Raw genomic sequence first — 23,005 nt, 5'->3', positions numbered from 1 at the left:
TCCTCGCTTATTGGAAGCAGAGCCATGAATTCCCAAGTTCACTGGTGGCTCCATCTGCCCTCACATGGGAAGGGTAAGTCTAGACAGCCGGTGTCCTTCAGAAAATGGGGTTGCTATGAAAAAAAGGAAAATAGAGACCAAAACTGCATGGAGAGAATTGCTTTGCAGTGAGGCAGCTTGCAAAAGAAGCATCTTCATGGCACAAAGGTACAAATTTAAGAATTTTCCAAATTCTGGTTATAAAGTTATGATCCAGTTTTGCATTGTATGCAGTATCACAGGGACATTTAGATTCAGAATCTGATTATACTTCTGGTCCAGTATGAGCTGGGTTTCCACCTTTTGGCTTTCTTCCACTGTCTCCAAGCAACAGCTTGACATACCAAAGACTAAAATCTCACTGGGAGTGTGAGATCGAACTGAGTATAGTGTCATTTGCAGATCACTCAAAATACCTTCATAAAATGAATTTGCACATATAATGAAGTTTTATTTGTAATCAAGGCTGTGAATTTTGCTGTTAAGATGCACATATAGCCATCTTGCACCATTAATACTAATATTTCTGTTTTCAGGTGGATGTTGAACATGACCCTCAAACTGCATACATTAAACTTGTGATTAATAACACCAACACATTGCTCTCAACAAACATCACAGATCTTATCCTCCTGGACAACATCACTGGTCTACACATTCAAAAAACCAGTGGGAATAAGACCACAGATGGCATACAGATTTACAGGAAAAGTTTCTTGCAAGGTAACAAAATCTGCAGTAAAATACCCCTGATGATACATGTCGAAGTGTACCTGTTAAAATCACAATATTTATTTATTTATTAAATTATAGTGGTGTAAATTACTTGATTATCACTTAATACAGGTGAAAAAGTCTGGGAAAGGTTTTAGGCTTCAGTTTCCAATTGTGTCAGCTCACTGTTAACTGTTTTGACTGCCTCCTTTGAACTTCTTCCAGACACAGAACTGAACCTCCTGTACTTTGTAAAAGTTGCTATCATAAATGAGAGTCTTTTACAATGGTATTTTTCACTTTGGATATTTTTAAAAACTTCTGCAAAAGGCATTTTAATCATATTTTGAGCCTTCTTTAGCCAAGTGTGGCATCTCAGCTTGCCTGAGGTATTGAGGTACATTGGAATTGCAAAAGGCCATGAAAACAGGGAAAATGATTCATCAGAAATAAGGCAGCTCTTCTCATTATCAGGTCTCTCCAAACTGAAAAAAATATGAAAAGTCAAAACAAGTAATAGAGAAATAAACGTTTTCCCATTATGAAGTCAGTTTGTTCCTTTTCTAATTGATAGCAGTTCAATCAGTCCACATGCATGAAATTTTATCTTTCTTGATTTCTTCATCTCCTTTTTCCTAATCACAAGCATGTCGAAAATTAGCAGTTTGCTTTTGGGAGTCACAGTGCTTCTCCAGGAGTTTCAGAAGTGTTCACTGATTCCTGTTTATGATCAAAGTATCTCTGGTTTTGATAGTTTTATGTTGAAGGATGTCCCCATAGAAAAGAGAAATAAGTAGATATGGGGGTGCTGTCTGGTTGCAATTGGATAGCCAAACTCCATTTCTGATAACACCAGTGTGAGCAGTGGTATTGATTGCAGGACTGGTCTTTTTGGAAATGTCAAGGAATTGCTGGCTTTTCACAGAGATTTCCTAGAAACAGTTGTCCTTGAGAAAGAATAGAAAAGTGGCTTGCATATCTGATCTAGTAAACCAAGTTGGAATTGCTACATAATTTATAATTACTGAATCTGGAGCTGAAGCTAGCTTTTCCAGACAAATCAGTGTGAAAAATACTGAAGTGGAAGAAAATCCAGCAGACCAGATTTCCTCATAGTTTGAGTTTGGTCATTACTATATTAATCCTGAAGTCAGCCCATACCTTGCCACTAGGTCTGGGCAGAAAGGCTCTGTCCTCACTGTCCTATGTATTGTCATGCTCAATGTTTACCATAATGATTTTTCCATACTTCAGTGCATTGTGAATCAAAATTCACCTGAAATCTGTCAGATATCTCTTAGATTTAAACAAGGGAAGAATCAGCAAGTTAGTGGTTAAAATGTAGGCAGTCCATTTTATAATAAAAAATATTTTAAAATCATCTCATAAAGAATTTTTTGGTCTCAAAAAATAATGCTTTTGGGTAGGTCAGGGCATCATTTGATGCAGTTTCCAGATCCTGGTCTGAATTTGCTTGAATTCTTAGAGGCAGCAGATACAAAGGATGTTGCTGAGTTCAAGTGGCCATCAACTGTCTACTCTGGATGTGTGGCATCTGCTGTGTTAGAAAGGAAAAGCTCCAGTGCTGTCCCAAGCCTTCCCCAGGGATCTTGAAGAAATTTTCATGGAAATATGAAAAATCTATCCATATCCCTGTTTTAATAGGTGGAGAACACTTTGCAATCAACTACTCTGCACTTCTTGATGCAGAAGAAATGTGGCATGGCAGGGTCTTGACACTGCCTGCGAAGCTAACTTTCAAGAGTTCATCACAGGTATTTTATTCACAACTTTATTCTGCTCTTCACAATTTTTGTATAAAAAATAGTCTTCAAGGTGATTCTTGCTTGCCTAAACAGTGAGATTATCATGTAATGAAATTAAGCTCTTAGTCTCTCTTATTGTTTACTATTAATTTATAAATGCATAGCTTAAGAAGTCCCAAAGTAAAGTTATTTTTGTGTGTTGTCATGGAGCCTTTCTTTATACTTCTCATATTTCTCTCCAGTTTATTGATCTGGAAATAAGTGGCTCACATATTAACATGTATTCTTGAAGTCTAAGATAGAAAGTTTTGCCATATTTTTATAGTAAAATAATTTATTTTAACTGAAAAACAAATTGCAGCAAAGGAAAACCTCATTGCTCATTAGAAAGACACTTTTTAGTATAAGAGTTTTCTGGGTCTGAAAGATTTTTCAGAGAAGCTGAGAAATCTCCATCCTTGCTGATTTTTGAGATCTCTGTTGCATCAGACTCAGAAGCAATTGGTCTAATGCTGGAATTAGCCTGGCTTAGAGGAGGAGACAGGACAAGTAGTTTCTGCCAAAGTAAAAATTTTCAATTCTTAAATATGGCTTGATGGTTTTTCTGTGGTTTTCACAACTACATGTAGTTGTAACCTGCAGATTAAAAAATTAAAGATTTAAAAAATTTAAAAGTGAAAGATGCAGATGTATTTTGATTTTAATTGCCTTTCTCCTTGGTTTAGGAGGAAGAAATGTTCTATGTGTATGGGAGTGGTACTAGAGTGGTGGAGAGGAAAACTTTAAAAAACAGGGCATGGTAAAAGTAGAGATTTATGTACTGACTGTGACTCCTGTTCTGTGCATTCTCAGTCAACCCAGACTTTGTAGGCAAAGAAAAATGTAATACTTTGTGTATTGGGATATGGGGAGTGTATCCCATAGAGCAGCTGCTTTCATATCTTTTAGTGTTACCTCTAAGTACACTGCATTTTCCTATCAGATTTATTGCAGCTTTAAGCTTAATGAGAAGTATAGCTAATCTTCTAAGGAGAGGCTTTTCTAGAGACTGGGCTGTTTGCCAGTGGATTTTGCTTTTTTTTTAATACAGATACTTTTTTGTATCTCTCTCAGAATAAAACACATTTTGTATCATTGACAGCGTCATTTACCATAACAGAAGAAGAAAAGACCAAGGTAAATTCTATGATTTGGTATTATATTGACTCTCTTCCCTATACTTCTGGACAATCTAAAGTAAACCCTAGGAGCTAAGGATGTACTTGTGTCTCATCACTCAGCTATTGGCTAGTAATCAAACACAAATTCTGCCTTCTCACATTTTAAGAAGAATAAAACAGGACTCAACATAAGAGGTCTTTTTTTGTCTGTAACCAACAATATTTAGTATGGAAAAGCTAAAAATGCCATTATGCTCGTTTCCATCTTCTTTCATTTGAAGAATTGTTCAGGCACAGGAAACTGTGATGAGGAATATGCTCACCTGCTGCTGTGCCTAACTACCATGACAGAGCTTTTTGTTTTTCCAAAAGGATAAAGGTATCCTCCACCCACTGAGGTTTCTGTATGATGCTGATACTCAAGCCTGAGAAATAAAACTGCAGAAAGAGTGGCAGAGTTTATGCTTCCTTTCATTTTTTAACTCGTCATTCTTCCAATATGACTTTTTGTTCTTGGCTTCTGAAGGAATTCTGAAAAGTAGTTTATAACAGGCAAAAAACCCTTCAAAATTACATTGATTGCAGAAGTATTATTCTTCTAGATATTTTTTTTATTAAAAAACTCTCTACTTCATCCATCAGTTTCATTGCTAGAGTAATCTCTTCACCAAACTTGTTTTTCTCCCCTAGCCTCTCATTAACTTGACAGGCTGCTATTGCAAGGGGTCATTTTTAAAGAAGCTGTGGCTTGGTTGGCAAGAGTGCTGGGATTATTTGTGGTCAGGCAGAAGCAAACAGTCTGTTTCACCATTGAGCACTTTTGCCATGGCTGTGTATGTGAATAGAGCTTGCCTGAATAGGCCCTGAGGACTAAGACCACCTATTCCTTCCATGGACCTGTCCTATGAGTTTCTTTCTGCCTTTTGAATAAGTAATCTGTTTGGAGATTGGGCACAGGGGCTTCTTGTTCCAGTATTCTGCTGGGGATCTCTGCATTCCCAGCTTTTGTTATTGTAATAGATACACGTCTGGACGTGGCTTTCTTGTAATGGAAGATCAAGTGCCCATTCTGTTAAAATGAAAGCCATGATTCAACATGATATTAAGTAAAACTATACGTAAGCTAGAGAACTCATTGTCCCTGGATAGAGATCTAGTAATATTTAAAAGGATTGGACATTTGTATAGCTAAGAATTACAAATGGAGTTGCCATAAATCTAGTTTTTGGAAACTCTGAGAGGTGTAAACCATGAAGTAGCTGACTGGTTAGAAAAATAACTTCATTAATATTTTTTGTAGAAGTCGGTGTGAATTGATTTGCAGCAGTTGCTGATGTCTTAAGCCAAGACTGTAAGCTACATTGGTCTCAACTGACCATGAAAATTTCTGCGATCTGTTACTATACATAAAACCTTTTTAGTGTGCTTATTATTTTTTCCAATTTTAACTTGATAGTTAGACCTCCAAAAGTTCTTGTGAAGTATTCCGTAGGTAAGTAAAATTAGCTCAGCTGCATTTGAACTTAGTAAATGAATAAGCTTTGTAACTAAAATGTGTGGTAAAGATGTGTGGAAAATACCATAAATTTTTGAAAAATAAAGCTTAGAAATTATTTAACATGTCATGTTTCACATGCATAATATTTGACTTTGGGCTGTGGCCAAGCATAAGGTGTTTTGGAATGAAACCAGTTTGTGGAAGGAAATTTGGATTAGCTGGAGAAGGTGTGATGTATTTTATTTCATTTGTATTGTCAGCTGTCATAAATGCTCTCCATCCCAGATTTATTTATTAAAAATAATTATGTAAGCCTGTTCACGGGTATGTTAAAACCAATGCACATATGTCACTAAGTGGACAGTAGATGTTGACTTTGAGAATGACAAGTGAAGAATTAATTATGTGGTCATGGGAGTGTCATGCTACATTGGTCCCATCAGCTTTCACTTGATTTGCTTGAACACTTAGATACTATGCTGTTCTTTAAAGTTTTACAAACCCTGTGTATTTCTCTTCTGTGCCACTGGAAGAAAATGCTTGGTTGCCTGTAACAAGGTCATTTTGTGGGTTATGAAAAAAATATGAGTTTTGCTCATCTGAGTGTCCGTGTCAAATGTCAGCATGCTGACAGGGCCTGTGAATACTTTGTGCCTCTGCCCTTGGCCAGGGGAGTTTGATGCTGAATGGGACACTGGTGAAAAGGAAAGTTCTCCCATCTTAGGATATTGCATGGAAGAGATGATAATAATTCCTTTACACTGATTTTTATGAGGTTTGCTTCCCTCATCATCAGGCAAAGCAGTGGGAGCAAATTGGCTCTTGAGACTTAGGCCTGTAAGGCCTCTACCAGCTATTGGGATGGCATTAGCTTAAGGAATGGCTTTGAGGTCTGGTGATGTCTGTGGTTTGGAGGTTGATCTGCAGGGCCAAAACTGGTCTTGACTTGAGGCAGGGCACCTCTCCTGCACCATCTGCTGTGGTGCTTTCAGATGGCATTAAGCACCTGCTGTGTTCTGCTTGGACTGACAGCCCCCCTCTGCCATGACATGGACTGTCCTTCCAGAGCCCATTTTCTTTAAGATAAAAGCACAGACAAAACTGCCTGCCCTCATGAAAACTGATTGTCCAACCATGGGTGTCACCTTTAAATTAGAAAGCACAGAGTCATTCCATAGCCAGTTCTTTTTCTTCAAAACTTAAACAGCTTCTTTCCATCTTTACTGAATCCATAGCCTCACCAGATCCTTGCTTTCCCAGCAAGAGAAAAAAAGCCTAGACAGATCCTTAAATTTCACAGAGTGCATGGAAATTAGACAAATGCAAGTGGGTTCAGACAAAATGATGAAGTGGTTATCAAAGTGGCTTTTTTTCCCTAAGTATTATCTATGGCATCTCCTGTTCCCTGAAAGTGGAGGGATCTCAGTCAGATTCCTGATGTGACACAGGTGTTAAATTGCAATAAATTATTTTCAAATTGTAGTCCATGTTTGAATATTGTTTCCTATGCAGAGTTACCAGTGACTCTGTGGAATGCTGTCAAGTTTCTGCCCCAAGGGAGAAAACAAGCCAAGCTTGCAAGCAGCATGTTAATTATTTACAGTTCCTAGCCCTAGCAGAGTGATCAGTTAGTGGTGAAACATTATACTAATAGCTGTGATATGTTTTTCATTGAAAGATCTCATAGAACTAAACAAACACTGAACTAATTTTTGCTACATAGACCATTAAATAAAACTTAGTTTTTAATGCAATTCAATTTAAAGATTAATTTAAGAGCTACAGTAGAAGGTCTACAAAGTTGTTATCTGGCTTATGGTTCCAGTGCTCCTGCCAGCCTTTTCTGACTCAGGCTAATGCAGAAGCTGCAAGGTTGCACACAGATTGAGTGGGTGACAGTTGCATGTTTATTCTGAACTCATATTGGTACCTTCTTCCTCTGGTGTTTACTCAGTTTCAGTGAATCAAGAAATGGCCGTTAATTAAAGTAGCCAGCATCTGACTGACTTTCCAGAGTCTATGAGCAACATCAAATGCCATCATTTTCAAGTAGACTTCTTAGAAGAGTGGCAACTTTTGAAAATAGACTATTAAGTACAGAGTACCCAAAAGTCACAGCAAAAAAATTCTTGCTTGAATTACACAGAAATTTGGGCAAGGTAAACATAGCAAACTGTGCTGACTTGGAAACCCATTGAAAATACACACTTGGTTGAAAACATTCATCAAGATGTAGTAATAATGTAATGCTGAGAAATCCTAAAGTTGTGTGAAGCCATTTAAAAATAATTTACTGTTTGCTTACAGTTACAGTCTTTGAATTACAGTTATGATCTGATCTTTATATGTATTTAAAATAACATTTTAATTAAATGATTTTTTAATTTCAGATTTTATATGGCCATGCCATCAGTGCTTCAGGGTTCTTCATTGCTTTTTTTGTTTCCCTTGTATTGACATGTGCTGTCTTTTTCATCGTTTACCGAACCCAAATATTAAAATGGAGTTTCTGTAGTAAAAACCAGGTGAGTACTGTCTGTCAGTATGATGATGATGATAACTTGCTAAGATTGTCTGAAGAGTTTTTGAAGGTGAATAAAAAGCCACCAAGTGATGGATTTGGCTCACAGGTACTGTAATCTCCACAGCCTCTAAACTTCAGTGCAGTCAGATTTAGAGGTGAATGTAAGAATGATACCCTGATCAAAAAACCTGCTGTCAGTAGGTGGATGTTGGCTCTAGAGCAGAGGGGGATTACCCTTTAGCTGTTCATTTCTTTCCATATTCCTCTCTTCCTCCCCTCTGTCCCTCAGAATTAGAAGCAGGAAGTCTCGGAGTTAAAAGTTTCCAAGAGGGTAGACAGCTTATTTTGAACACAGCAACTTGGATGCAAATTTTTTTTCCAATTACCAGGAATAGGGATTTGAATTTTGGTCTTAGTTTCTCCAGTGTGCAATAATATCTTCAGTGATTAAGAATCAGAAAGAATTGAGGATGAAGTATTTTCATTGTTCTGTGCCAGTTTGAAGGAAGTTTTTCAGTATGTATTGGACCAGAGAAAGAAAATACAGAATCTGATAAATGTTAATCAAGTTGGTGCAATTCCAGCTGTTCCTTCTGTTAATTATTTTTGTATTTATGTAAAGTATAACAACTTTATTGGGAGGGAGATTAGAGACCTTAGTGAAAATATTACAGTGACTGGAGCAGTCCTAAGAGAGGTGTGCTGAGAGGTTTGACCCGCCTTGTCTGCCGAAAAGGTGGTGAATCTCTCATCCCTCTGAACTGACCAGAGTAGTTCACAATTACTTACAGCCTTTCTGCAATTGAAAATTACACCATTGGTAACTTCTATTTATTTTGTGTCTGAAAAATTAATCTCTTTGAATGAAAAGGATGTGACTTGCTTCTTTCTACAACAGAAATAGTAATAATGAATTAGTAAAAAAGGTCTAGCTTGGTCTAACATCAGATATTTATATTGAGGTTTTTACACCATATTATTAGCCCTCAATCTGAAGTCTCTGTGAACTGAGTCACTTCCATCATGGATAGGATTAGTTTTTCCATGTTGTTCACCTAATAATACTGTAATGTTGCCATATGTAATTTGTATACCACTGCAATTTTTTTGAAAATTTCCTAGAAAGTTTGAAGTGGAAGACAACTTCCTAGATGATTTCACAAATGTTCTGTGTTCTCCAGTTCTTCTTCTGTATTCCAGATCAGTTATATACTAAAAAAGATCAGTCTGAAATAAAAGCAGTATATTTGATTTCAGAGATATACCTGAATTGCACAACCTTTTTATATTCTTTCCAGATTTACAGTTTGATGATAAGTAGAAACCTTCTCACCCAGATTTAAACTGCAAAAAAATTAGATTGGACACTCATGAAACTTTTTTTTTTTTACAGTCTAAAGTTTGCTTCTTTTTCTCCCCTTTTTATTTTTTAGGAGATACAGCCTGATCTCAGCCATAATCATAAAGTGGAGCATTCTCAATTTAATTCAGGCGATCTCTTTAGTGAAGATATAATTATGAATGACCAAATCATTGATATTCTGTCTTTTGAAGAACCTGGGAACATGCTTCAGGCTTTAGAAGAGTAAGAATTCACTGCTATTACGTCACATTTATTTTTTTTATCATCAGCCAAACCTTTTAATATGTTTTGAGTATCTCCTCTTTATTGTTTTTTTATAGTGTCTGTTTACACATATTACTGCACTACCTTAGGTTTTTGAACTGTTTTAAGCAATCATCTATGAGAATGAAAAGCCATCATATTTCATATCAATTCACTTTAAGAAATCAGAACTCCATCTAGGCCTCAGACATACAAGTTTTCCAATCCAAATAAACACCTTGCTTTGTCTCTCTGTTGTTCACTACATGAAGGGAAATTTTCTTGGTGTGCAAGAAGATACTAAAACACAGTATTCTACTATTGCTTAACACATTCTACTTTCAAAAGGGTGGCTTTTGTCCTAGAAAAGAGCCCCTGCTGAGTGCCAGCATTACTGTTCAGCAGTGTATTTTGAAAACAGCTGGATCAGAGTCTAAGGTGTGGCAGTTTCTAGTGCTGTCAGAAGGATACCAGGTACCTGTGATTGGTGGGACCACTTGCTAGAGCACAGAAACACTCCTGATACTGTTGAAAGGCTTTTTGACAGAAATGTGCCACTGTTAAAGATCACCCGTTCTTCAGATCAATTTTATAAAAAGGTCCTATGTGAAGATGAACAGTTGTTGTTGATGCAGTCTTACCATTACCTCCTGGTAAGTGAGGTTAAAGGCAGTATTATGCAACTATAAAATCTGTAGAGGCTGGAAAGATAGAAAACCATGGGTGGAGTTTTCTTTCTTAAAGAGCAACTAACAACATTGTTTTTTGCCTTTCCCTGATAATTGGAAACTTATCTCTGTAAATTGCACATTGGCCCTTGCTTTTATATCTCTATAGCATCTTGGGCTTTGTGAAGGCTTATCCTGAAAATAATTTTGTGAATATTAATAAGAACAGGATCAAAATTTTTTTTAAACTCACTTTAGTTTTAATTTATTTCAGGGATAGTTAGTATCTAGCTGGGTTGAAAAAGAATTGCTGAACTGTTTTCAGATACATTATGGATAAAAAGGTAAATATTCTTGCAAACCTTTGGAAAGGTTTATTTTTACAACAGGTTTATTTCTAAGCCTACATAACATGATTTGTATCTTAGTTTGAATGCCTGTCCAGGACTAAAGATTTTTAACAATTTTACAAAGTCAGTGCGTATGTCTCTTGCTTCCTTTTCTTTCCTCAGTTTCTATTTTCTTTACCTCTAAAGAGGTAGAGTGTTGCAGTAAATAAAGTGTTGCCCATTAGTCAACACTTATTAACCTGCTTCACCTTCTAAGCTATCTTCCTTTTTCCAGGGTGAGGACAGTAGATAGACTACAAAGGTATTCAGAGTTAGAGTGATTCCTGCTTTGAAAGGGTGATAGGAATTTTCAGCCAACCAACATCCTCTTGCTTGTAATCAACATCAGCTACCTTGGTAATTCTTTCTGCATGTTTTGGTGCAGGTATGTTTTATTTTTGTCTATGTGACACACGTACAAGCTTGCCAGCATAATCAGTAACATCCTTTTTATTGCACTGTCACAGTTGGAATCATTCTAGTCTTTCAGATACAAATGAGAAAAATACTCTGAAAAGTAAGAGCCACATGTTATTTTCTTCTTTGCAATGTAAAATTGTTCTGTTTTTTAAGAAGTGAGAGTGCCAAATTGTTTAGGAGATACATCAGGAGCATGTGTTCAATATTTATGGACAGGGACATCTTTGGAGTATAGACAGTTTGCAGTGTCAGGAGGATTGGCTAGAGAACAAAACATACTTTAAATGTTTCATAAGGAAGCTTCGTGGTTACTCATTTTGTGAATTTTGTTTTAATAAGTCATATCCTTGATGTACATTATGCAGCAAAATAGCTTGGCTTTTATTCTCAGTAGGTTCCTTGCTGTGTATATTACTGAATATTGGCCTCTGGGCAATGAATACTAATGAGGGGAAGCTATATGATTTGGATATTTGATGTGCACACTAGAAGATCATGTTCCAAAATGTTGTGGGCCTCTTTTTCTATATGTCTGCAGGAGAATATGAAGAAAGCTGAGCAGTTTTGGTTTGTGTCCAGTGTGATGGAGCTTTACCATTCTCATAGTCTCAAAAGATACAGATACATTAAAGGGAACTTAATTTCTTTAAATGGCTTTTCAGTACTACCTCTTTTTAATCTTCATTTTATACAGCTGTGCTTCCTTGAGTTTGTCAAAGCTCTAGCTGAATTTGAACCTGCTTGCTGATACACAATATGTACTGCTAATTATTTTGGCAAATGAGTAAGTAATATGTGTACATTGCAGCTGATTTTGTCCTGTGGTAGAGAACACTGAGGCCAGTGTACTAGAGAACAGCATTAAACTGTCTCCAAAAAGCTTTGACAGAAAAATATAAACAATTTACCATGATCTTAAGAGTTCACTTTTTCTTTTAAAATCTAAATTTCTTGCTGTACCTGCCAATTTGATTTGCTATGGAGCAAATGTTCTGGTTTTTTAAAGCCTGAATTTAAATGGAAAGTAAGAATCATAGAATCTTAAGGGATTATAAGGGACTTTAGAGATCCTCTATTCCGAACCCACCAACAAGAAGCGAGGACGCCTCCCACCAGACCAGGTTGCTCAAGGCCTTATCCAGGTTGTTCAAAGCCTTATATTTGAGCACCACCGGGGATGGAGTATAAATGATCATGTTGTCATAGCACCTAGACTTGAGTATTGCTACACAGGAAATGGTGAGAAATAGTTACAAGGTTAGTACAAAAAAAAAATAGGGAGATAAATTTCTGGTTTTCATAACTTGGAAAAGAGCGTAATTAAAATTTTGGAATTTTAGAAGGGAGTGCATATTCAGTACTCTCTTTTTGTGAAATATGTACAATGCAGGAATATAACTATAAATAATAATCATTGATATAAGATGCAGTGAAATGCTCATGGTGTGAACTCCAAATCCTGCATTTGTGGTTCTGTGTTCTGAATGCTACTAGAAACTTTTCCAAGTGTGCAACCTATACTTTTTTTTTTCATCAGAGCTCAAATGCTTAATATATGATAGGAGTCTGTAAGACTGAGGAGCTGAAGAAAACAAGTGATTTGAAATTGATGAATACATATCTTTTTTCATCTTAAAAATGTCACTTTTCTTTGATGCTGGCTATGTGTGCAGTGTTTAGTATTATAAGGGTCATTTCTGCTGTCTATCTGGAACAATTTCTCTCATCCAGAAGAGTGTGTCCTTCTGAGAGTTTTGCTGTTCCTGATGCTTTATTCCATATAATTTTAAATGAAGGTTGCTATCTCCTCCCATTTCTGTCATCTGAATACTCACCCTGCCTGGATAGATCAGAATAATCTGAGGAGATCATAGCAGAGTTGGAAGCTCCTCAGGCATTAATGCATAATGCATTCAGCAATAGTATTTATTATTTTGTTAGTATTCAGGCTGCTGGTGTTTTTGAAATCAGTGAAGTGTGTGATGACTTCACCAGAAGCAGAATTAGAATCTTTCGTATGCTTTTTTTTTTTGCATAGATACTCTTCTAAGCCATTTTCTGAACTCTGTTGCAACAGCAGTATTGTAGGTAGACATATTTTTAAAATTGGTTTTCTGAAGATCACTGATTTGTCATTTCTTATTTTCTGCAAACAATGCAGAGGTTCTCAGTCTCTTAAATGCTGTATTTTTAAAATGTTTTCTAAACAGATAATTGTAAGAATTTAAATACTCTTTATATATCGCTATGGAAAATTAAAGGAATTTGGTAGGTGAAACTGCTGCCAGATCTAATGCTTAGACTCTGTCAGGTTTTCATGAATCTTTGTTTTCTGAAGAGATTCTGGTCTCTCAGCTCAATTTATTATCTTATTCAGTTTTTTATTTGATTATAATTTCTTGGCTGTGTATCAGGAATCCTGTTTTTGGTTTTGTCAGCATTTTGACTTCTGGAATACTAAACTTAATCTGTGGCTCATCCATGTGAAGGCATCCTTAGGTAGTCCTTATGTAGCTTTCTTAGCAATTTCATTTACTGATCTGGTGTCTTGCATTCTCTGTAGTCTGCTGTGTGAGCTGTGCTGAGTTCATGCTTGGCTGTGTAAGTGCCACAGGACTGATGGATGAACTCGCCCAGTTCAGAGCTGGCTGCAGGCCAGTACAGCTACTGGTGTATCACAGAGCATCTTCAGACCTGTGCTGACACAGCCTGGCAGCAGGCAGGGACCAGAGAAAAGGCAGCACATCCCACTCTGGCACAGGAGGCTGAAGAATTTGGGCTTGGGCAGTCAGTAGCTGTTGGTGGGTGTTCAGACCTCATACCATTGCCTCTGCTTCTGCTTTAGTACAGTTTGAGTCTCCTGCAAAGGTTTGTGCCTTGTTGTGCTGCAGCTGTGTAAATCCCTGCTCTGAAGTGTTTGGAGTCTGTTGAGACTGGACCCAGCGGAAGAGCATGGAGTACAAAGGAAGGAAAAAAGGAGGGAAGTGTTGAAGGGAGGAAGGTGTGGGACTGCACAGAGGGGTCACACTGACATGGTACTTTAAAAAAACACCAACAAAACACAACAAACTAAACAGACAAAAAAACAAAAAACAAAATACAGCCCAGCTTACTGATACTGTATCACTAACCCCTCAATAAATGGATAATTTGTGAAACAAACCACATCAGCAGCTTTTGGAGACCTCTAATGCCCATTGTGCTCAAATTGGCTTTCTTTTGCTTACTGTGACTAAAGCCAGGACTGCAGGAATTGGTTTCTTTGTGATTCTTTTTGTCTGACTCTTTCTCCATCGTCACTCCTCTGAAGTGTGACGGGGCAGCATGGACCTATATAATGCTGGATGTTGTCCTCCTGTTTCCTTCCCCACTGCAGCTGTCCCATCGTTACTGTGCCTGTGGGTACAGGACATGTGCTGCTCTGGCTGTGACAGTGGGTGCCACTGGGCTGGGATGCTTGTCTGTCTGTCCTTCCTTCTTTCTATTCCCCTCTGCACTGGGAGTTGGTGCAGCTGCTATGCCTTGGAGCTCTGAGTCACTGCTGAAGTGGGAACAGTGGCTCTAAATTACTTAATTACATACTTTTCAGGAGCCTTGTGTATTTGAAGCAATACTTTTACATAAACAGCTACCATGGAGCTCCAGTCTCCTCTGAATACTTTTTGTAATATGTGTGCTACTAATTGGCAGAGGAGAGATGAGCCTTCTGAGAATGACAGGCTTTTCTGTTTCGATGAGAAAGTGTCACTGAAGGGGAATTTGTTTAATGCTTCTCTCCCGTTTAGACTTCAGAAAGCTGTGTCTCAGTAGTTTCTTATCTTTGTAAATTCAGAATTAATTTTAAAAATGTGTTTGAAAGCCATTAGTTATTTTTAGGACTGTTAAAGTCAGCAGCTATTAGTTCTCCTGTTCAAAAATTCTCTCTGTGGGCCCGTAATTTGAATACAACCTAAAGACACAATTAATTGGTAGTTAATGAGAGGTTTCCTTTTTTGTAGTGTGTTGTGTTTTGGTGTGGTTTCTTTTATAATTAACTATAGTTGCTTTCCTGACCCCAGCTGCTTTCCTGTGTTCTTTCACTAGGTCTGTGGAGGACATCAGTTGCTCAGACACTCTCTCTGCTTCTTTGTGTTTGACATCTGGGATTCTCCACTTCCAGATCTATCTGACAGATTTTTAAAACCTTTCTCTTCAAGTGAGTGAAAAAGCTTTACACTTGCTGTTTGAAGTTTCATTTTCTATGCTTCTGTTCACCTTTCCTTCCCCCACCCTTTTGTGCCACCTGCCTTCTGTACTGTCCTCATCCTTTCTCTGCATGCTTTATCCAGCAAAAGCTTTCGTCTATTTCATCAATAGGTTGCCAACAGCTACCTGTACTTCATTAGCTTTCATGTTTCTATGATGCTGAATATGCTCAGGAAGTGAGGCAAGACCTTTTAAACATCAATTGCTGTAACAACAGAGTGCAGAGCATTTAAAACAAATTAATATAGGTACCTTGGCTTGAGGAGACACAGAGTGTCAGGCTAGAATTTTTTTTCCCTGTGTGACTTGAAACATTTAATCTGGTTGATTGTAAACATTGTTCTTCTGAGGGACTCGAAGGAAACCAAATGAAAGCATTCAGTTTATTATATGTACAGGATTCCTGTTTTACTGACTGTTGGTGTGATGCAGCATGCTAGGGGTGACCTCAACCCCTCTGTTTTGAGTAAAGGGATCAAAGCAAGGTTTCTGATGTGTATTATGAGCTTGTCTCATTTCTGCTGGCTGCTCTGTGAAGATCATGGATCAGAAGTAGATCACATCACACAGAAGGGAGCTTTCAAGTTTTTACAGAGATGACCCTTCTTCAGCTGCCACTGCCAAAATGTCATGGTGTGGCTGCTGTCTTTGAAGATGTGACCTTGTGGGAGAGCTGTGGCTTGTAAATGCTTTTCTCTCTGCTGTTGACCTTGGTTTGGTGGAACAGTTCAAAACCTTCTCTGCCTTCTTCACCAATTGCCTTCTTCACCAATGAGGTGTCAGGAAAATGAAGAGTGTGAGTTGCAGGTTAAATACACCCGAGATCTTAGGAGCCTCGTTATTCACTTGCTGACACACCAGCATCAGGTGATTATTATCATTGCTCCTCCTGCATTTTCCATCATGTGGAGTTACTCGCGTACTGTAGTTCTCCTTGAGGGTGAAAATGAGCATGGGAATCTTGCCTGAAATGGAACCAGGTTGAGTCTACAATGACTTGCAGCAAGTAGAAGTGCTGTGGGAAGACTGAGGGAAAGGTTTTCATTCTCGGGATCACTCATAAAGAAGAGTGGAAAAGTAACCGGTGGGGAATGGCTTTAATCTTCTTTGAAGCATGCTTTAAAAAACCCCTGTATTTGTGATAAGGAGTAAATTATGTGTTATGAACTATGTAACAATGTGGTAGAGCTGTGAAGTGTTACTTTCAGAGAGAGATGAGGAGTTCACTCTTTCACATCTCAGTGAGAAAGGGTTAGTAGGTGCTGAGGCGACCATCTATTATTGCATGCTTGAAGAACAGAAAAATAATGACTAAGAACTTGTTGTTCTGGCAAACAAAAAGAGTTGAAAGTTGTAACTAATAAAATTCTGAGGACGAGGTTACCACTTATTAGAGAAATTATCTAGCAGAACAACTGATTAAAATGTTTAGTTTGTTATTAGGTGATGCTTGAAAACCAGGATGTTTCTCAAAGAAGACAGATATGTTTCAATTAAATTAGAACTGCTGAACTTAAAGCAGGAAATAAAACAGAAAAATAAATCTGTTAGCTTGGATTTTACAGGCTAATAATGAATTGGTGAATCTAGGAAAACCTCCTACCACTGTCTCACAGTCATTAGAGAAATATTTTAGCATAAAGCTCCCATTCTCTGAATCCTTGTTTTTGTTTAAGTGCATTTACACAACTCTGAAACACTGCTTTTCTTCAAGTTATCACAAACAGCTTGATAAGAGCTGGTTGTGTCAGCAAAAGTCCTAAGACTATAAACAAAATGGCTTAAGGGAAAACACACATCTATATCTGCTGTGTTGCTTCAACATCCTGTTACCTTGAACCTGCCATCACCTGCCCTCTGTCCTGGAGCAAGAAGGATTCTCCCCAGGGATCAGTGCCCTGAGGTACTCCACCATGAATGTAGATGAATGTTAGCCAAGAAAGCTGTGTATTTCCAGCTGCAGTGTCCATCTGTAGACAGGATAGAGAAGCTGGATGCTTGTGTTGCTTTGGGGATATTATAGCAAATATTAGCTCTTATAGGATCTGCAGATTACTGTGAGGAATGTTTCAGGCTTGTGGTACTTCAATTGCAGGCATTTCTGTTCCTTAGATATGGAAGAGGGAGTAAAATGGAGGAGGTTTAGTAGCTGCAACCAGCCACCCAGCCCTGCTGCAGTTTGCCACAATGAGGACAGCCATCACCAGTGTCTTTCTGTGGTTTTGAGAAATTGCACCAGGAAATCACTTTGTGGTAGATGACTACATTACAAAGCTAGTCTCCCAAATTCTTCAAGTGTTTGAGTCATTGTATGAAAACAATTCCATCCCTTCAATTTCAAGATAGGGAGACTATATCTCTTGTGCTGTCAGGGAGGCAGTGATGATATGTCAGTGGTTTACTTTTAATTAAACTTGACTTGCTTACATAAAGAAAGGAAGGACAAAAAAACTGAAGGGTTTCTAGATTTTCATGCCTTCATTTATATGATTCTGAATGTATCCATTCAGATATCATTCCACTGTCTTGCAAGTCTTACCAAGATCTTTGCTATGATTGAAATTTATTCTGAGATTTTTCTGTGGAAAATTTAGACCAATAATTTAGCCTAAGCAAAAAAAAATGAATGGGTTCAAGTTCCTAAAAGTATGTTTTGTAAGTCACAAAGAAATTCATATTTAATGGTCCACAGGCAGAAGAATACAGTGTTGTGTATTCTTATAATTTGTCATGAAGGAGCAAAACTCGCTGAATTTTCCAGTGTGGAATTGAGTTCAGGTGTAGAATTTAGAGTAGTTACATTGTATATGAAATTAGAATAATTATAATTCAAATTTAATTCTAAAGATAAAGGAGAATGTATTTATATGCAACATGACATACTGCATTTTCTGAAAGCTCTTGTATTTCCATCTGTTTTTAATCTATTTTTTAGAACTCTGTTAGTGTTCATGAGAGACAGATACCAGCTATTTTATTTGTATCAGCACGTAATTGAAATGGTCCCCTCTTTCCTCCAGAGAAGGGAGTACACCAGCCAAGAGTATGAATCTACACCAGTGCTGTATCAATCTAGATGGGTCAGTGAGTTTAGAACTGTTTTAAGTCAGTAAAATTTATAGTCTATTCAGGTGCCCATTTGATCTGCTTCCCAACAGAGATAGTGGAGGTTTTTTTGGGAGGGGGTCAGACATTTCTACTGGCTTTTATCTGAGGGAATGTTTTGAGTATTAGTAAAGAAAAGGTTTTTACCTTCTTTTGTCTGAAATGGAAATGGAGGCATGGACATATTTCATTAAAGTTGCTGTAGTAGAAGTTGACTCTCCCTGCTGTTTAATGAATGATTACTGTAATGATTAATAAACTAATACACTGTGATATTCCTGCACATATCTGACTGCCATTTCATTACCCAATATTGAGTGAGTCTAGATGCAATCTAGAGATTGAATGCTCTAGATACAAGAATCTTGTTTTCTTATAGAAATTTCCCATAATCTGTGATTTCTAACAGTTCTTTGTACCTTTGTACAGTTTGGAGGTTGCCAGCCTGACACGGGCAGATGCTGATCTGGAAGCCAGTCGAACACAGATCTGTAAAGAAGTGATTGCTATGATGTTGAAGAACATGGTCTTAAATCACAGCCTCTTTCCTCATGTGGAGAAGAAGATAAGTTCAGTTTTCAAAAAGCAATTTCTTGCAATGGAGAAAGAGATTCAAGAAGAGTATGAAAGGAAGATGGTGGCTTTAACAGCTGAATGTAATCTGGAAACTAGGAAGACAATGGAGGCTCAATGTCAAAAAGCAAGAGCTGCAAATGAAGAGGCTGAGGAATTAATGAAGAAAATTAATGAAAAGGTAAATCTGGTTTTAAACTGAGATATTTTGCATCACATGTTTTTTTATGGAGATGGTTTCTCATTTAGACTACCACAGCTTAGTTACACTCTTGGAAGAGTAAAGATAAAGTTCTACAATTAAATATGTTCACAAATTCAGATGACATAATTAGGGTAGTTGTTATTAAGAAATTCTGTTTCACTCACCAGAAAATTAATTTTTTCTCAACAGGATCTGTGACATCTGGAGACAAAAATGTCATTACCTTATTTGTTTTGTTGTTTTGGTTTTTTTTGTAATCACTTATACTATTGCAAAGTAGTGTAGTTTTATTTACTGTATTTTACTGCAGTGCTTTCTGAGATTTTAGACACTGCGTGAAGTATTTTGCACATTCAGAGCAGACCAAACTCCCTGTATCATAAACCTTACAGTCTAGGTAAAAAGTTTCCAATATTTATGTTCTATTTTTGAAGAAAATTAGAATATAAGCGCAACCAAAGGCTGACTTCTCTCAGAAATGAGTGAAGGCAAGCAGAACAATCCATATTTTAGATAGGGCAAGGAATGGATTTCTCTTGGAAATAGCCTTTTATTATAGATAAATAACTGAAGTCAGAGTATGATTCTGTACAATGCTCCGGTCTTCCATGTCTTTTTTCAAGTATATTGAATGTTCACAATAAAACTCATTTCCCCCTACCCTTTTTCTTTATTATTATTTTTAACAACTTCCTGAAAGGATTTGGCTTGAAAGGATTGTGGTAAGTTTTGAATATTTCATCTCTGTAAACTTGAAATGCCAAAATGCCCAAGTTGATGTTTCATGCTTGTCTATTAAGAGGGTGCTTTGGTGGGAACAAATACTGCAATCTGTCACTTACTAGTGAGGCTTTGCTTCTGGACCACAAGTGTTACTGGAGCATCACAGACCCGTAACTGTTAAGTCTTTTTAGAAAATTCATGATTTAAGTTTTGACACAAGAAGTTTGAGTTTTTTTGCTGAGTATGACCCACTAAAGGTATTCAGTATGTTGAGGCTCTCAGGAGGAACTTTGTTCTATCAGGATGTTGCATAGAGAAAATGAATGGCACAAAGCTAGTGAAGCAGTAGAATTTCTTTGATGTTTCCAGGTGAATTTTAAATTGTGACTCTGTGCAGGTCTCCATACCTGTAGGATATGCCTATCCTGAGCTAGAGGTGCTAGAAACGCAAGGGGTGGGAAGAGATACTTGTGGGCACCTTCTTAAGTATGAGGTGAACTGTACTCTGCAGGAGACTTTCTCCTTCTGTTGGATATAGAAGGAGCCAGGACCTCAGCGAGGTAAGTCCTGCCTTTGCAAAGAGACGTGCCTGACTGAAACTCAGTGTGTGAATCCACACTAAATATACTTGCAGCAAAGTGGCATTGCTTTGTAAGAAATGTACTGGTGTTGCTTCAGTCTGATTTGTTCTGAAAATCCTGAATATTAGGAGACAAGCAAATAATTAAGGTCAGTCCAGTACCTGTTCTGATCCATTTACCATATGATATCATGTTGCTGTTCACCTTTTTGTCTGTAGAAGGACCTGGTTTAATACTTGCCACAGCATGTGGTCCAGAAGGACATTCTGGAGCATAAGGGTTGGCTCACTGCCATGCTCCTGGGCAGCAGGTGTACTGGTACCCAGGGGATGGCAGTGGAAAACAGCTAGAGCAACCACCTCCTCCCCTTATCAGTCAAAACACAGGATTTATATTCCTTGCCTTTTTGATTAATTATTTGCAGCCTGCATTGTGTCTCTTGGGAATGAGAAGTGAAGTGTGGAGGGCAGTTCTCCTCAAAATAATTGGTATGAAATTTAGAACAAGACTGACACAGTGACTTTTAGGTAGCTCTGCCGGAATAAAAAGCATTCTCTGCTCTGTGAGACATGTATGTTTTGATTCTATAATGACTTCATGCCATCTAAGATTAAAGCTATAAATATATAATTCTTAATAAAGAGCTAAGAGGAAGTATTTCTGGCAAAGAAGCTTTTGAAGTAATTGCCATTTTCTTCTACTCCATGGTTATAAGTGTAAATCTAAAATGATGCTCTTGGATTCATTTGTAGAAACTGATAGTTAAAGTAGATGACCAATAGGAAAAACTTACTGAGATCTTTAGTAGAATAGGATTTTTTCTAATATATATTGTTTTTAAATTATGCTTGTTAATATTTCATTGATATGCATCATATGACTGATTAATTTTAGCTGGATTTCAGGATTGATGAAACCTAAAAAACTAATTTCATATATAGTCTTAGTGTGGAGTTTCATGCCATTTTATATAATTTGTCTTATATAAGACTTGTGAATTCTAAAAGGACTTCTTTATGCCTTGGAAATGGTATCTGGATTAGAGACTGGCAGCTGTACGCCCCTGCCATCCAAACAGGTGAAAACTATGGAAAGTGTACACTGATTCAATATTAGCCTTCACTTAAACCTGAAATGACAGTAACTAAAGTATTTGTAAAATATACATGAGCTAGTAGCACTGATACTTTAAAATGTATTGAATTCCGAAAATCACTTCTGATACATTTATTTCTTTCTTCTCTGCAGCCTGCTATAGAATACAGAAGTCTCCTGGACAAACTTCACAGACTGGAACAGGACTGCTTGAAGAGGTTCCTTTTCATAAAGCAGGAGGAATATTTTGCAAAGGCTTATAGAGAGCTGGCTGTTATCCAAAGAAAGGAGCTCCATACTATCTTTTTTACACAGATAAGAAATGCCACATTAAAGGGAGAACTGAAGTTGGAAGCAGCTAAAACATTAGTGGAAGGTTACTCTAAAATACAGGTAATAAGATGATATGTCCATTCCTAACCTAAAGACAGAATACAAACTTGCAGTGACTTTCAAGAAATGTTTTAGGATTAATGTTATCACTTTCATAACTAGCTTTTATAGAAAGTATTTTAAAAATTGTAATGCCTTTATTAGCACGTCTTGACATCTGCACAACTGTATATTGAGGTGTATACACGTGTTCAAAACCCCCTAGGCATCAAGTACTCTTGTATACGTCAGTAGATGTACTGAGCCCCCCAATCCAAATATGTAGCTTATTAAAATTGTAGTGTGTCTGAAGTACTATGATTATGTACTTAGAGTGTCTGAAGTACTATGATTATGTACTTAGAGGGGTTGTGTGTCTCCAGGTTATATGGATGCTCCAGGGCTTGTGTGTCTCCAGGTTATAAAGGGATGCTGATGAAGAATATGTTCAGGACTTTGGTTTTGCTTTCAGTTACATTTGAAACCTCATGCAACAGATTAGCTTGAGTTGCTTCCTCATGGAAGGGTTTTTTGGTTTGTTTTTTTCTGGTTGGTTGGCTTTTCCTCCATTTGTGTTGAAAACTAGTGCTCTAGATTACAGAAGTTCTGGGAATTGTTCTGCTGACTGCTTCTTGAGGAAGAGTATGATTGTTGTGGTCCTGCCAGGTTGAGGGGGGAGGTGAAAAAGCAACATCTGGAAAGTAGGTGTCAGAACATGTAAGGCCCACTCCTAAAACCTGATGCACAATATTATATACAGAAGCTCCACATGGGCCACTGTTAGAGAGAGATGCAGCAAGCACTTTGTGCAGGAGATAGTTAAGCAGCCAGGTCAAAGAGGTAGAGAAGTGAGAAAAATTGTGACTGTGTTTGGCTGCTTGGACATGGGTCATGTAACTAACTGACCTTGTCTTGGCTATTTATGCTAGCAGAATGTCTGCTGTAGAGCACACTGTGTGCCTAACTCTGGTCTCTGCCCAGACCCATCTGCAGGTATGTAAACCCTTCCTGTTCCCCACTGTTAGAAGGGGAAACGTCCAATAAAGCCAGCCTGTGTGCAGTGGCTTTCCCTATGCTGTATTCAACATACATGGAAGAGTTGGCTTTGAAGCCAACTTATAAAAACCTTTGCAAATGTGACCCTTTATGTAATCATGCAGTACATCATAAAGAACTGTTCCACTAACACAGGTAGGGTTGCATGTGTATCTAATTGTGAATACTTGATCAAATGACCTGTTAGCTCAGGGCACTCAGGACATGTACTCACTGTTAAGGAAATACACACAGTATTGAGGTAATCAAGCCAGAAGCTCAGCCAA

At 37.6% G+C, this 23,005-nt stretch overlaps 1 protein-coding gene across 6 annotated transcripts in view; it reads left to right on the top strand.

The window, feature by feature from the left end:
- Positions 1–23,005, top strand: part of EVC2 (EvC ciliary complex subunit 2) — a 69,220-nt gene that overhangs the window by 15,946 nt on the left and 30,269 nt on the right. For all 6 annotated transcript variants that reach the window (XM_015624535.2, XM_019006355.2, XM_015624536.2 and 3 more), the window contains 7 exons: positions 576–762; positions 2,419–2,528; positions 3,633–3,695; positions 7,568–7,702; positions 9,135–9,286; positions 18,564–18,888; positions 21,465–21,704. In XM_015624535.2, the coding sequence (XP_015480021.1) occupies positions 576–762; positions 2,419–2,528; positions 3,633–3,695; positions 7,568–7,702; positions 9,135–9,286; positions 18,564–18,888; positions 21,465–21,704 (1,212 nt within the window). The remainder of the gene's footprint in view (positions 1–575; positions 763–2,418; positions 2,529–3,632; positions 3,696–7,567; positions 7,703–9,134; positions 9,287–18,563; positions 18,889–21,464; positions 21,705–23,005) is intronic.

The sequence above is a fragment of the Parus major genome, chromosome 4 (assembly GCF_001522545.3).
Source record: "Parus major isolate Abel chromosome 4, Parus_major1.1, whole genome shotgun sequence".
Taxonomy (NCBI): Eukaryota; Metazoa; Chordata; class Aves; order Passeriformes; family Paridae; genus Parus; species Parus major.
This window is presented reverse-complemented; position numbering and strand designations above follow the sequence as displayed.